Below are 13930 nucleotides of genomic sequence, written 5' to 3'. Positions count from 1 at the left end.
ATAACACCTCAGTTCACTTCCCCTCCCTTATTATTGTCACACGGCCTTTGTATTCCACAACTCCCCCAAAACATTTTTCCTTACCATGGTAACTTTGCATGTCCCTCACATTGTCTTTAGTTTGTTTATTTACAGTGTTTTCACCAGTAATCTTTCCTGCTTCATCTTAAACACTGACTAATATTTTTCATTTTTCAGGGTGTTGCTGATGTAAATGAAACAAAGCTCTCTTCTGAATTCATCACAGACTCCAAGAAAACTTTAACTGATATGACAAATTTGTCACATCTGCAAGAAACTTATTATACAAATGAGAAGCAAGTTTTTGAGACTCCTTTTGTGAAATTCAGTCAAGAAAATATGAAGAAGAACTTGCCTGTCACTAGCACTGCTTTATGTAATACCCGGATGGTAAGGCGCTCAACAAGACTCTCCACTCAGAGGAGCCGATGCAGTCCTCTGATCAACCGATTCTCACCAAAAATCAGTCATGATTCAGAAGATTCGATTATGACTGATGTATCTGTTTTGGAGGCAAATGTAACAGCTATTGAAGCAAATGTTGAGTCATCAAGGCTGGATTTATTTTCCAAAGGCACTAATGTGACAACTATTGGAGCAAATATAGATTCATCAAGGCTGGATCTATTTTCCAAAGGCATAAATGAAAAAGTTGAAACTAGTGGGGTGACTGTGTTACATCATTATAACACAGTCATTCAAAATGACCAAGATACAAAAACTGAGAAAACTCATAGGCGAAAATCAACCAGGCTGGAAGCCATTAAAGCATCTCAAAAGAATTATATGATTTTTCAACAACAAAGCCCACTGTCAAACACACCAAAGAAGCGATCCTACAAAAAAGGAAATGCCTCATGTAAGTTTCATTATTCTAATCTGCTTTTGTTTTATATTTTTCTGTAGCAGTATTGCAGTAGTTGTTTGTATGTATGTATGTAAGTATTTGGAATGATCTTCCCTCATCTGTATTTCCTCCTCCCTACAATTTGAACTCTTTCAAGAGGAGGATATCAGGACACCTCTCCTCCTGAAATTGATTTCTCTTTTTGGCCACTCCTCTACTATATTCAGAAGCAGTAAGTAGCAGGCTTTTTTTTCCCATTATTTTTTTTTTTTTATTTTTTTTTTTTTTTTATTTTTTTTATGCCCGTGAGCTGTCTCCCCTGCTGTAAAAAAAAAATATATATATATATATATATATATATATATATATATATATATATATATATATATATATATATATATATATATATATATATTCAGTACCCTCTCGAGTTTCGCGCTCGCTTTGTTCCGAAGGTATAGCGCTAAACTTTTTTTTATGTGGGCTATAGTGCCAGTAGACTATTCATCTGGGCCTGATGGTCGGCCCCGAGCCCGTCATGATGCAGGCAACTGTTTATAGTGGCGCTATTATAACTGGCTCATGCTGCCCCCTGGAACTCACTTTTTTTCCTCCTTTACTCCCTTGTTATCTCAAAATATGTACCTTGGAAAAAGGAAGGGAACAGGAAGAGAGAACTGGTCGTTTTAAAGACACAGATGAAGCCTTACGATTGGCTGAGCTCTGAAAACACGCTCGTGATTCGCTGGGAGTCTGATGACGTCATCGCCGGCGCTCACCCGGTCAGCGGCCTCGCTACCTTGGGGCAGTGTCACAATGGCCGTTTTCCTCTAACCATTGTGGCTACTGGCAACGCCCGTGCGCCCATCCGGGAGCGAGTTATCGGTTGTTCGTAACCTGGTGTCACACCGGGCCTTTTCTTCCCACCGCGTTGGCGGCAGCTAGGGCAACGGCAAATCCAACTTTTTTGGGTGTGCATCACACATGGCCAAAGTCGGTTGCCCGTATCCACATCCACAACGTAAACAAAGCACTTGCCCTGTATTGACATGGCGTCGTCTGCTAAAGTAAGGGCTGCCGCGGTTTGTGCTGCCATTACCAAAGTTATGGACTTGTTGCATCAGTTAAATGGAAGAAAGAAGCTGTTGTGGGTGTGGCGTGTCTGAGGTTCCTCCGTGCCAGTTCTCATTGTCACCATTGCGCATGAGCGGCCAACCCACCCATCTAGACTCCGACCACATAAACACGTGGATCGAGTAACAACCAAGACATACACACACACACCAGACTCATCATGAACCATGGCAGATGTTTCTCACAAACAAAAATGGCTTTGCCATTTCCTAGACTGTGTTATAACTTGTATATATTTGGTGAGTGGTTCATACAAACCAAACATACCCAATGGCAAGAAGGGAGCAGTGATAAAGACAACTGCTCTCTTCTTGCCAAGAGCTAGGTTTGGTTTATGTGAGCCACTCACCAAATACATTCTAACACACTCAAGAAATGGTGAAGTTTCAGTTTGTCAGAAACATCTGCAATGGTTCCTAATGAGTCTGGTGTGTGTGTGTGTGTGTGTGTGTGTGTGTGTTGTTATTCGCTCCATGTGTTTATGTGGTTGAGTCAAGATGGGTGGGTTGGCCGCGCACGCGCAGTGGTGACAATGAGAACTGGCACAGAGGAACCACAGGCATACCACACCCACAACTGTTTTTTCCTTCCATTTAACTGCAGCAACAAATCCATAACTTGGGTAATGGCAGCACAAGCCGCGACAGCCCTTAATTTAGCAGATGACGCCATGCTGATACAGAGCAAGTGCTTTGTTTACGTTGTGGATGTGGATACGGGCAACCGACCTTGGCCGTGCGTGATGCACACCAGTTAAAGTTAGAGTTGCCTGTTGCCCTAGGTGGCGCCAATGCAGTGGGAAGAAAAAAGCCCTGTGTGACACCAGCTTACGAACGGTTGGAAGAAAATGGCCATTGTGACGCCGCCTTAAGGCAGTGAAGCCGCTGATAGGGTGAGCGTCGGCGATGACATCATCAGATTCCTAGCGAATCACAAGCGTGTTTTCAGAACTGTCAGCCAATCGTAAGGCAGCCGCCTTCAACTGCGGCTTCAAACCGCCCCGTTCTCTCTCTCTCTCTCTCTCTCTCTCTCTCTCTCTCTCTCTCTCTCTCTCTCTCTCTCTCTCTCTCTCTCTCTCTCTCTCTCTCTCTCTCTCTCTCCATAGCCACCTTTACCATAGTCTCTAATTCTTTCTAAATCATACTTGAAATAAGATACGAAACGGTAATTGTGGAGATTGACTCCACGCCTCCAAAATTCGGCATTATGCCTCCCTATTATATACGTAGTTAAGAGACACATTTAAACTACTCCAACTGAACTTTAAATAACCTGACCTCTAATGGTGGGGGATTCGCCCCCCTCAATCCCCCCAGCGTGGTAACACTGCACTGTGATTGCAGCAAAAAATGCATAACTGACAGTTGAGCCCAGGAGTGTTTCTAGGGGGGACACTAATTTTATACGGATTTTCGAATAGTACGGGGGTCCTGGGTCCCTAACCCCGTGCATTATTTGAGGGATATATATATATATATATATATATATATATATATATATATATATATATATATATATATATATATATATATATATATATATATATATATATATATATATATATATATATTTATTCAGTACCCTCTTGAGTTTCACGCCTGCTATGTTCCGAAGGTAAAGCGCTTAACTCGAGGATCGCGAAGCTCAGAGTATTGGAGAAGCTGACTTTTTTTTCCCACTCTACTCCTTTATCTCAAAATACGTACCTTGGAATAAGTAAGAAAATGGAAAGAGAAAGTGGGTTGTTTTGAAGCCCAGCTGAAGACAGCTGCCATTGTAAAGCCATAGGAGTGTGGAGATCAAAACAAGTGTGAAAATAGCTATGAAATGTGACTGCAAATCCGCATGACCATAGGCAGCAGAGTGTCCCAAATCAATGAATTGTGCATTTATAAGAGGTTCAAAGGGGCATGCCCCTGTAGGATGTTAGATATTTATTCACCTGTCTTAAGTAAGCCAATGGAGGGTCTATGAAAAAGTGAACATTCCTTTTATATTTTGGACGTGGTGAGCCACGGGTTGGTTTTGTCTGTTGCTGGATGCACTGAGCTACTTCACTGTCTGCTGCCTCAAGTGTCTCCACATTTTATTGCTACTTGCACTCTTACTTTGATCTCTGCTATTTTCTAATGGTTTTCCAAGGAGTTTCAGTGTCAGCAGAAAACATCAATGACATCAAAAGAGTAGTTTGTAAAGTAAGATACGAGATTACTGTATTTCAGTGTATTTTAGGATGAATGAATGCTTTATTGAATGACTTTGTAGAACCAATATCATTGGTCTAGTATACCCCTCTATATATTGTATTTTGCCAGTCATACCCCATATCTTTTCTCAATGTACGTACTGTGTTATACCACCTGTTGGGTTAGCTTTAGACTTAATTTTTCTTCTGCCTAACACTTTATTCACTTGAAGGGTAGCCAAGAATTGAATTCCACATTCTCACTATATCCCCCATCAGTTACTTAACATTCACAATGATGATAGAAGTTTTCATAATCCTTCCCAACCTAAATATGTGAAAAGTGAATATGTGAAAATGTGAATGATCTATTATTTTGTTTTCTATTGATACAGTTCACAGTTTTAGCAGAAGTGCAGATTCTTCTGTTCTAAATGCTTCACTGTCAAATCAGAGTTGCATAAAGATGGCCAGCCCAAGACTGCAAAAGGAACACAAGGATTCCATTCTCACCATTTTGAACACAGGGAGCTTAAAGAAGCTGCAGCAGTTACCAACTATTGGCCCCAAGACTGCAATGGTCTTATATAATTTCCGGTTAGTTTTAAATACAATGCATAATACTTATCTCAAGTAAAGGGAGTTGATAAAGATACATTATTGTAGATGTAAGTTTTTGATGCTGTCTTAGTTGTGTATGAAACTTATTCATTATGTAGTATGGGTGCTCTCTACAGAGGATGGCACAAATCTCTGGTTTCCAAACCTTACTTCTATTAATTCTGTCCTTATTGCTGTACAGGTAACTCGATTTACGTGAGCATTGTGTCCTTGAAGAGGTCGCGTAAATCAAAAACAATGTAAATCAAACAAGAGGTAGGTTTGAAGGTTTCTATTGAAAAATAAATATTCACTTCATTCAGTGGAGAGAGAGAGAGAGAGAGAGAGAATATCCATATCACCTAAATATCCACTCAGGCACTCGGTCTCAGCCTCACTCATGTGAGGAAGAAATGAGGGACACCATGAGCGACTGGCTAGTATTGGTACCGGTACCGAGCAGTCCGGTACCGGTACCATACCATATAGTTGGTACCGTTAGTACCGGTACTGGTACCGGTACCGGTACCTCCCCACCCCTTTTGTTGAGTAGTGTGGCAGCGTGGGTACTGTATTGTTGTAAAGTGACGCGCGGGAAGAGCTGAGCTCAGCTATGTGGCCGTGGCGCCATGTGAGTCCAGCTGCATGAGACATCTGGTGGCCACTCCTTAAAATATCGCGTATAAATGGAAAAAACATGTAAATTAAACATTTATTTGGATTTTGGATCCCGCATTATTTAAAAAACGCGTAAACCAAACTCGCGTAAATTGAGAGTTACCTGTACTCTCATTTCCAGTTTCCTTTCAGGCTGATCTGTTTCTGCTGTGGTAGATGGTCATTGATCTACCTGAAACCCACAAACAGTGACAATCCGCAAGGTTCTTTTCTATCTCTCTGACATGAATGACACTACATTACTCAACATTTTTCTCAAGAAAAGAGCCACTTAACAAGAATAAAACATTTCAAAGCAGGAAGCCACAAAACACTTAAACTTTCATCTTTATTATTTCTCAGTGGAAATGAAGGAAAATTTTGCCCTTCAATGCCTTAAAAACTCAGTTTTTCCATCTGACAACTCATAACCTTCCAACACCTATCTCCTATTCTTTGATAACACAGTTTCCTGCTGCTTCAACACTTGGCATTTTTAGCCCATCCTTAACTCAAAATCTCAAATGGAAACTTAATTTCTCATCTCTAAATCAATCAATCTTTGCCATCACTTATTCTATCCTTAACAGATGTTAACCATATGCACAGGCCTTGTTGGCCCCTGGATGAAGTATGCATTTCTTTGTGTAGAAGGTTCCACACACACAGTCCTTTCAGATAGTGGAGCCAAAGACTTTTTGCCTCATCAGCTCCCTTCCTCTTAGACCCTTAACCTGTTGGCTTTGGCTATTTTTAAGCTATGAGTGGCTGAGAAACAGCCGAATATGGAATGAATGTGAGGGCAGCAAAACATCATGGGGTCTGTATTAGCATGCTTGCAGCCTTTTTTTTTTTTCACACCCCAAAATAATTTGATACCAGGTATTTTTGGTTACAAAATATACCCCTTTGTGACAGCCAACACAACCTCCTGTACAACAACTTGGTAGGACGTTTGACTAACTCCATCATCTTGACCAAACTTAGTAGCTCAGTTTTGTAATGACAAAAGGATGGGGAGGGTAAGAGGCATGGGACAATTACTCTGTACATGGTGGGACATTTGAATAATATTTTATTTTATTTTTTAGTGTAAATTTCAATTTACGACTGGCCTGTTGGTCTTGTACCCCGTAGTAACTTGATCAATCTGGCAATCACCAATTTTCAGTACCTGCCCTGGACTTTGATCACACTTTGTCCAGCACATCCAAGAGATTAACTAAAGCAAGTTATCTGAGGAATTGCATTACATGTCAACAGAGGATAGACCATTGGTGGGAGTCACAGAGTATCTGTCATTTTCTTTCTCAATTTCAGGTGCTTCACCCTATCATACCATGCAAATTATTTACTAATAAATGCTTCTTTTAATAAAAAAACCAAGTAATAAAAATATAAAATGGGTATTAAAGACTGGATCATAACTACAAACAGCTGCTCATCTCATAACAACAAACAGAAAAAATGTATCACAAAAAGTAGCTTATTGAACTCATTTCATTGATGACACAAACAAACTCTGAGGGTTAAGTACCAGGGGAAGGAATCTGTTGTATGGCTAGACTTCTGTATTGATGCCTGGACTTGTCCAGGCATATGCCAGACTTTGCCAAACAGCAGATTTTTTACCTGGATTCTATTTCAGTTGTTGGACCAGACAAAGCATATGTCCGACAATTGTTAGACCCCAGATTTTGTCCAGGAAATCCAATCTCAGGGAAATTGAGGGTCAAATGTACTACTACTAGTAATTAAAATAGTAAAAAAATATATATATTTATTCATATATTTATTATTATTATTATTATTATTATTATTATTATTATTGCATCCATTCACAGTCATCCCCACCCCTAGATACTTGTATTCTACTGTCTGTTTCAACTCATTTCTTTCCAGTTTCCAAGTTGTTTGTCTCTCATCCTCTGACCTATTAACTATCATTATCTTGCTCTTCTCACTACTTAATCTCACCCTAAAATCTCTTCCACGTCTAATTGACTCTGTAAGTCTCCCGCAGATTCACTCATAACCACAACATCGTCCACATATAACAACATACATATCTTGTCCACTCCATCTTTCACTCCTGCATTCATTCTTCTCATCCTTACTGCCGGTTCCTCTGTATACAAGCTAAATAAAGTTGATGATAGAATATAACTCTGCCTCACTCCTCTCTCACTCTTCACCCAATCTGTCTCTAGGTTCCCTAGCCTGACATTTGCTCTTGTACCTGCATACATACTCTTAATTATGTTCACAATTTTATCATTCAGTCCAATCTTCTCAAGCACTCTACACAACATATCCCTCATAAGCTTTCTCTATACTATCAAGGAAACCTAAGTACAACTTTTCTCCTGCTCTTTTTCCTTTCAATCAGCTCATTCACAACATACATATTATCTTCAGCTCTCCTGTCCACATGGAAACCATTCTGTTTTTCACCTAGTACTCTGTTTCTCTCAATCCATTTACACCTTTCACTCAACACCACATAAAAGACTCTTCCTACTGTATTTACAAGGGAGATGGGCCTACAATTCTTAAGCTCCTGCCTTTTCCTGTGTCTACCCTTATGAAGCAGTGTCACTCTACGAACATTCCACTTGCTCGGAACTCTCTTTTCTTCCCACACCTGGTTACACAAGTTAGTGATTCTTTGAATAACATTCTCACCACCGTTCTTTTAATTAAAACTCATAGGGGATATCTGGTCCTGCTGCCTTGCCATCCTTCTGTCTCTCAAGGGGAAGTGACACAAGTCACTTAGGAGGTGACATTCATTCTTTTCACATTATCATGAATTTTTATATGTAAACATGTTTGTAACTGAAGTATAAGATACCCATGTTTCATTGAGATACGATTAGTACAGTAAACCCTTGATGTCTTATTTTAGTTGTTACATGTTCTTCCATCTTAATGACTGGCCTATGAGGAATCCAAACATATTTTTCATAATCAGAAGGTTTTACTTTAATTTTTCTATTATACCATCCTTGAGTTTATCAAACACCTTTTGGTATTTGTTGATGAGCCCCTTTCTTTTTATGTGATCTACTGTCCAGTCTAATACCTTTAGAGCAACAAATTTATTTGGAGGGACTGATTTTATTTTATCAGGATACCAGGGTAATTCCACATTATAGTATCCATCCCTGAAAGTTATACCTTCTTGGAATTTATCAATTTGGTCTTTATCAAAGGACACCATTTCTCGGTCATCCTTTTTTATGCCCATGGATTTTAAACTAAAGAGATGTTCTAGTCCATTATCAACCTCGCTATCCTCCAAAATATGTTCTACAGGGTTAAAGTAAGATTTGAGAGGATCCATTACTAGGTTGATCATTGTTTTGTTTTGAGGGCTTAGTGACTCTTCAATGCTCTTTTTCAAGGACTTTATCAAAGATTTACTCTGAGTTAAATACTGTTCCCATAGGGGCAGCTTTGTTATTTAATACAGGTAACTCTCGATTTACGTGAGTATTGTGTCCTTGAAGAGGTCGTGTAAATCAAAAACAATGTAAATCAAACAATAGGTGTAGGTTTCTATCGAAACATAAATATTCACTTCATTCAGTGGAGAAAGAGAGAGAGAGAGAGAGAGAGTACCAGTACTGGTACTGGTACCTGCCCACCCCTATTGTTGAGTAGCATGGCAGCGTGGGTACTGTATTGTTGTTCAAGTGACGTGCGGGAATAACTGAGCTCAGCTGTGTGGCCGTGGCGCCGTGTGAGTCCAGTTGCGTGAGACATCTGGTGACCACTCCATAAAATAATGCGTATAAGTGAAAAAAACGTGTAAATTAAACATTTATTTGGATTTTGGACCCCGCATTATTTAAAAAACGCATAAACCAAACTCGCGTAAATCGAGTTACCTATACTAGACAGGAACCACCTAGAAGTTCCTTCCATGTTACTGAGGACATGTACTGGAAGATGTCAATTCCCAACAGCATGTCCACAGTTATTGTTTCATGATTTCCTTTTTCATAGAAGGTCTCATCTAAAAGGCCAGTGTTCTTATGTTTGAAGTTATTAATGACTTTATTCATTCCTGGGACTTCAAAGGTTATATTTAAAGTTTTATCTACTAACAAAGGGACAAAAACTAATGTTATATCTAGTTTTATCCCTGTGGACATTTGCTTAAATTCTTTTGTCTCCTGGCCAAGGTATGTGCCCACTTCACATTCCAAGGCATGTAATCCATTGACATCCTGGCATAGATCTTTAGCAGCTGTTTTTGATATGCAAGACCTTTGGCTTCCTGTGTCTATTAAGCATCTTACTTTCCTACATTTCTTTCCATTCTTTAAATTCAACGTCATAGTAAGAAGCAACTTTGATGAATCAAGGCTTCTCTGAGCCAGACACAAACTTACACTGGTCTCCAGTTTGGGGTCTGAATTATTCTGCAGAGGACACAGAGGAGTTGTGTGTTCCTTCTTTTTACACAACTGACATGCGAACTTTAATTTATTTTGCTTGTCATAACAAGCAGATTCAATGTGTCCTGAACCGGCACACCTTGTACATAAGGAAAAATCTCTAAGTCTTTTGACTTTATCTTCATATTTGGGGAACTTAGAACATTTACCCAGAGAATGCCCTTTTGAGTCACACAACTTAGATTGATATTTGAGCCTTATTAAATGATTTAAGTTTTTCATTGTGCTCTTACCTTCTTTATTATCCTTATTTTTAGTAGGACCTACTGATTATTAACAATTAATTTCTGCAGTATCAAAAACAAAATAACCCAATTACACCACCTAATCACCACACATAACCCAGACATTATAGTAGGGACAGAGACTTGGTTGACTTCTGACGTTGACAGCAGTGAGCTTCTCCCTCCCCCCTTTAGTATGACCGTTTTTCGTAAGGACTGCCCGACAGCCCTCGGCAAAGGTGGAGGTGTTATCATCGCCACCAAGCCAGGTCTTTGTGTTCAGCATAGGCCTGACCTTGACACAGACTGCGAAATCACCTGGATCCAGTTACAAACCTTCAACTTTAAATCTCTTCTTATTGCTGCTTTTTACAGACCGCCTTCTACTAATACAGACTATTTACACAACCTTCAAATTTCTCTTTCACACATACAGGCAGACAAACACATCTGGATCACGGGTGATTTCAACCTCCCCGACATTGACTGGACTGCAATATCCCCATTTGACCCTCCCGATGCTGATACCCCCAATCCCATTATTCCCTGCACAAACAGACACCAACTACACGACACATTCATTGACATCATAAATACATTTTCGCTCTCACAAACAGTACTCCAGCCAACACGAACACAAACTGTAACGCGCCCCGCTGGCCACGGTGGCCCTTTGACCACAGCACACACACTTGACCTTTTTCTCACCAATAACATTCTTAACATAACAAACACTCAGGTTGTTCCAGGACTTAGTGACCACGACATACTCATCGTTGATGCTGACCTCCGATCGATTAGACACAAACAGAGACCCAGACAGATTTTCCTTTTTTCAAGGGCTGACTTAGACATGATCAAACAAGACCTAACTGCCTTCAGCACTGACTTTTTTGTGACAGACCCACACACAAGACCTCCTTCCACCAATTGGAAGAACCTGAAACACCATACACGCCTCAATGAACAGACACATACCACAAAAAACACTTTCTAGGAGGTACACACTCCCCTGGTTTTCCAGGGATCTACACAGACAACATCGCAAGAAACAAAGACTCTACAGACGCGCGCAGACATACAACACGACAGATAATTGGACCGCCTACAAAAACCACCAAAAGACATTTGCCAAAAACATAAAAGTAGCGGAACGCAAACACATAGCAACTTATCTCACAGACAACGTAAGAAATAACAAAAGAAACTTTTTCAGGTTCTTTAAGACGCGCAAACATGACACTAACACGATTACATCACTTAAAGACAACACTAACACATTAGTAACCAGCCCACAACATAAAGCACAAATACTCAACACACAGTTCCAATCCGTATACACACAAGAACACAACCTGACACCAAACATGCCACACAGCCCCTTCCCCCCATAGCCCCCCTTGACATCACGACTAACGGAATACAGAAATTACTGGAAGGACTCGACACAACTAAATCCACTGGCCCCGACAACATTCCCGCCTTCATCCTTAAATCCTTTGCCCCCATCCTTCAGGCCATATTCGCCCAATCACTATCATCCACCTCATTACCCTCTGACTGGCTTTTGGCAAACATTAATCCTTTATTCAAGACAGGTGACCGGACTGACCCTGCCAATTATCGCCCCATCTCACTAACATCGATTCCATGTAAAATTTTCGAACACATAATACACAAACACATAATGAATCACCTTGACGCAAACAACATCCTTACTGACTCACAACACGGCTTTCGACCAAAACGCTCATGTGAATCGCAACTCATTACTACATATCACGACATCACGAGGCTACTTGACCGACGTGACATTAAACAAGTTGACACTATTGTTTTAGATTTTGCCAAAGCCTTCGACAAAGTCCCGCACAAAAGACTGACATTAAAATTAAAATACTACGGTATTTCAGGACCTATTCTTCACTGGATCACTGCATTTCTTACTAACCGGACTCAACGTGTTCTTCTTGACGGATCTTCATCTGACACTGTCTGTTTCTTCAGGTGTCCCACAAGGCACCGTTCTAGGCCCCCTTCTTTTCCTCCTGTACATTGACGATCTTCCACTGTCAACGCCTAACTCTTCCACTAGACTATTTGCCGACGATAGTTTACTGTTTAGAGCAGTAAAGACTACTAACAACTGCAGACTACTACAAAATGACTTGGACGCCCTCGAGCGGTGGGAACGCACCTGGCAGATGCACTTCCGACCAGACAAATGCAAACTTTTAAGATTCACCAGAGCGCACAACCCCCTCCATCACACCTACACTCTCCACAATTCAAATTTAGAATCAGTTCACACACACAAGTACCTTGGCATCCATCTCTCAACTAACTTGAAATTCAACACCCACATAGACCATATCAGTGCCACAGCCAACAGAACACTGGGGTTCCTGAGGAGGAATTTACATAACTGCACACCTGACATTAAAGACATAGCTTATGACACACTTGTGAGACCAACACTGGAATACTGCTCCACGGTGTGGGATCCTTACACACACAGAAACATTGATAGGTTAGAACAAATCAACACCAAGGCGGCTAGGTTCATTACAAACAATTACACTCGAACGCCTGGAATCACAACACGGATCAAACAACAGATAAACATGGACCCTCTTCACATACGCAGACAAGCACACAGACTTACACTTATGTACAAGATCACAAACACTCACATTGACATTGACCCACAAACATACCTACACAAGGCAAACAGTCAATGTACTCGTAACACACACATCCATAAATACCAAACATATCACACTAACACTGACGCATACAAGCACTCATACTTTCCACGCACCATACGTGACTGGAACAGCCTCCCTCAACAGATTTTAGACTGCGATACAATAGACTCATTCAAAAAACAAATACATACTCACTTGTCACCACAACACACCAACACTAACAATTACACTTGATTCACTTCCCTCCCCTGCACACTCGGCTCCCCCGTCCCCCCAACAGCCAACAAATATGCGTGTTATGCACCATACAGGTGCCCTGCGCATTATTATCCAGATCCAGATCCAGATTTGGCATATTTACTTGAAGGCTTATTGTTAGGTTTGTCAAAGGTCTTTTTCTTAACCGGTGCAGTATTAATTAAAGTTTTTATTGCTTCGTTATTATTAGCAAATATGTCAGTTAAGGTAGGATAATTATTGGACAATCTATGTACCAACTCTCTCTTTAAGGCCACTGGTAGTTTGTTAAAAACAAAGTGACTGATTAATGAGTGTCCAGCAGTTTCCTGTGTTAGTAGGTCAACATCATGAGCCTTTAACTCATGTAGGTAAGACTTCATTTCATTCAGATAAACTTTAACAGAAGTATAATCAGAATCAAATTCCCCAGTAGGTGCTGCCTTTAAAATGTTCTTGTAAGTTTCATCTATGATGTACACACACTCAAAAAAGTATCGTTACAGTGGGGTTTGACGAATTTCACACTGAGCAACCCGGTAATCTAGGCAGGGTTGGTAGGAGTGCGATCACCCCTACCACCTCAGCTCTGCTGGGGGGAGCAGGACAGGACTCCTGTAAGGGAGGATAAAGAGGAAGGGAGACACTGAGATACCAGATACCACCATAATATTAACAGAGTGATTTGAGTGGCACTTGTTTAAGCTTTACATTCACTAATTATTAAACAATGCTCATATGATATACGTAACAGTGGTGGATAGAAGTATTCTTCCATGTCAAAGACAAAAACAACCATCAATGCATGTCAGATATAGTTCAGTTCATAATGTGCCATCCTGGAACTAATG

General features: G+C 40.4%; 1 protein-coding gene across 1 annotated transcript in view; it reads left to right on the top strand.

The window, feature by feature from the left end:
* Window positions 1-13930, top strand: part of LOC127005782 (kinesin-related protein 1-like) — a 108974-nt gene that overhangs the window by 79157 nt on the left and 15887 nt on the right. Inside the window, exons 12-13 of the mRNA XM_050874884.1 lie at window positions 199-880; window positions 4583-4784. Of these exons, the coding sequence (XP_050730841.1) occupies window positions 199-880; window positions 4583-4784 (884 nt within the window). The remainder of the gene's footprint in view (window positions 1-198; window positions 881-4582; window positions 4785-13930) is intronic.

Source organism: Eriocheir sinensis, chromosome 31, assembly GCF_024679095.1.
Source record: "Eriocheir sinensis breed Jianghai 21 chromosome 31, ASM2467909v1, whole genome shotgun sequence".
Classification (NCBI taxonomy): Eukaryota; Metazoa; Arthropoda; class Malacostraca; order Decapoda; family Varunidae; genus Eriocheir; species Eriocheir sinensis.
This window is presented reverse-complemented; position numbering and strand designations above follow the sequence as displayed.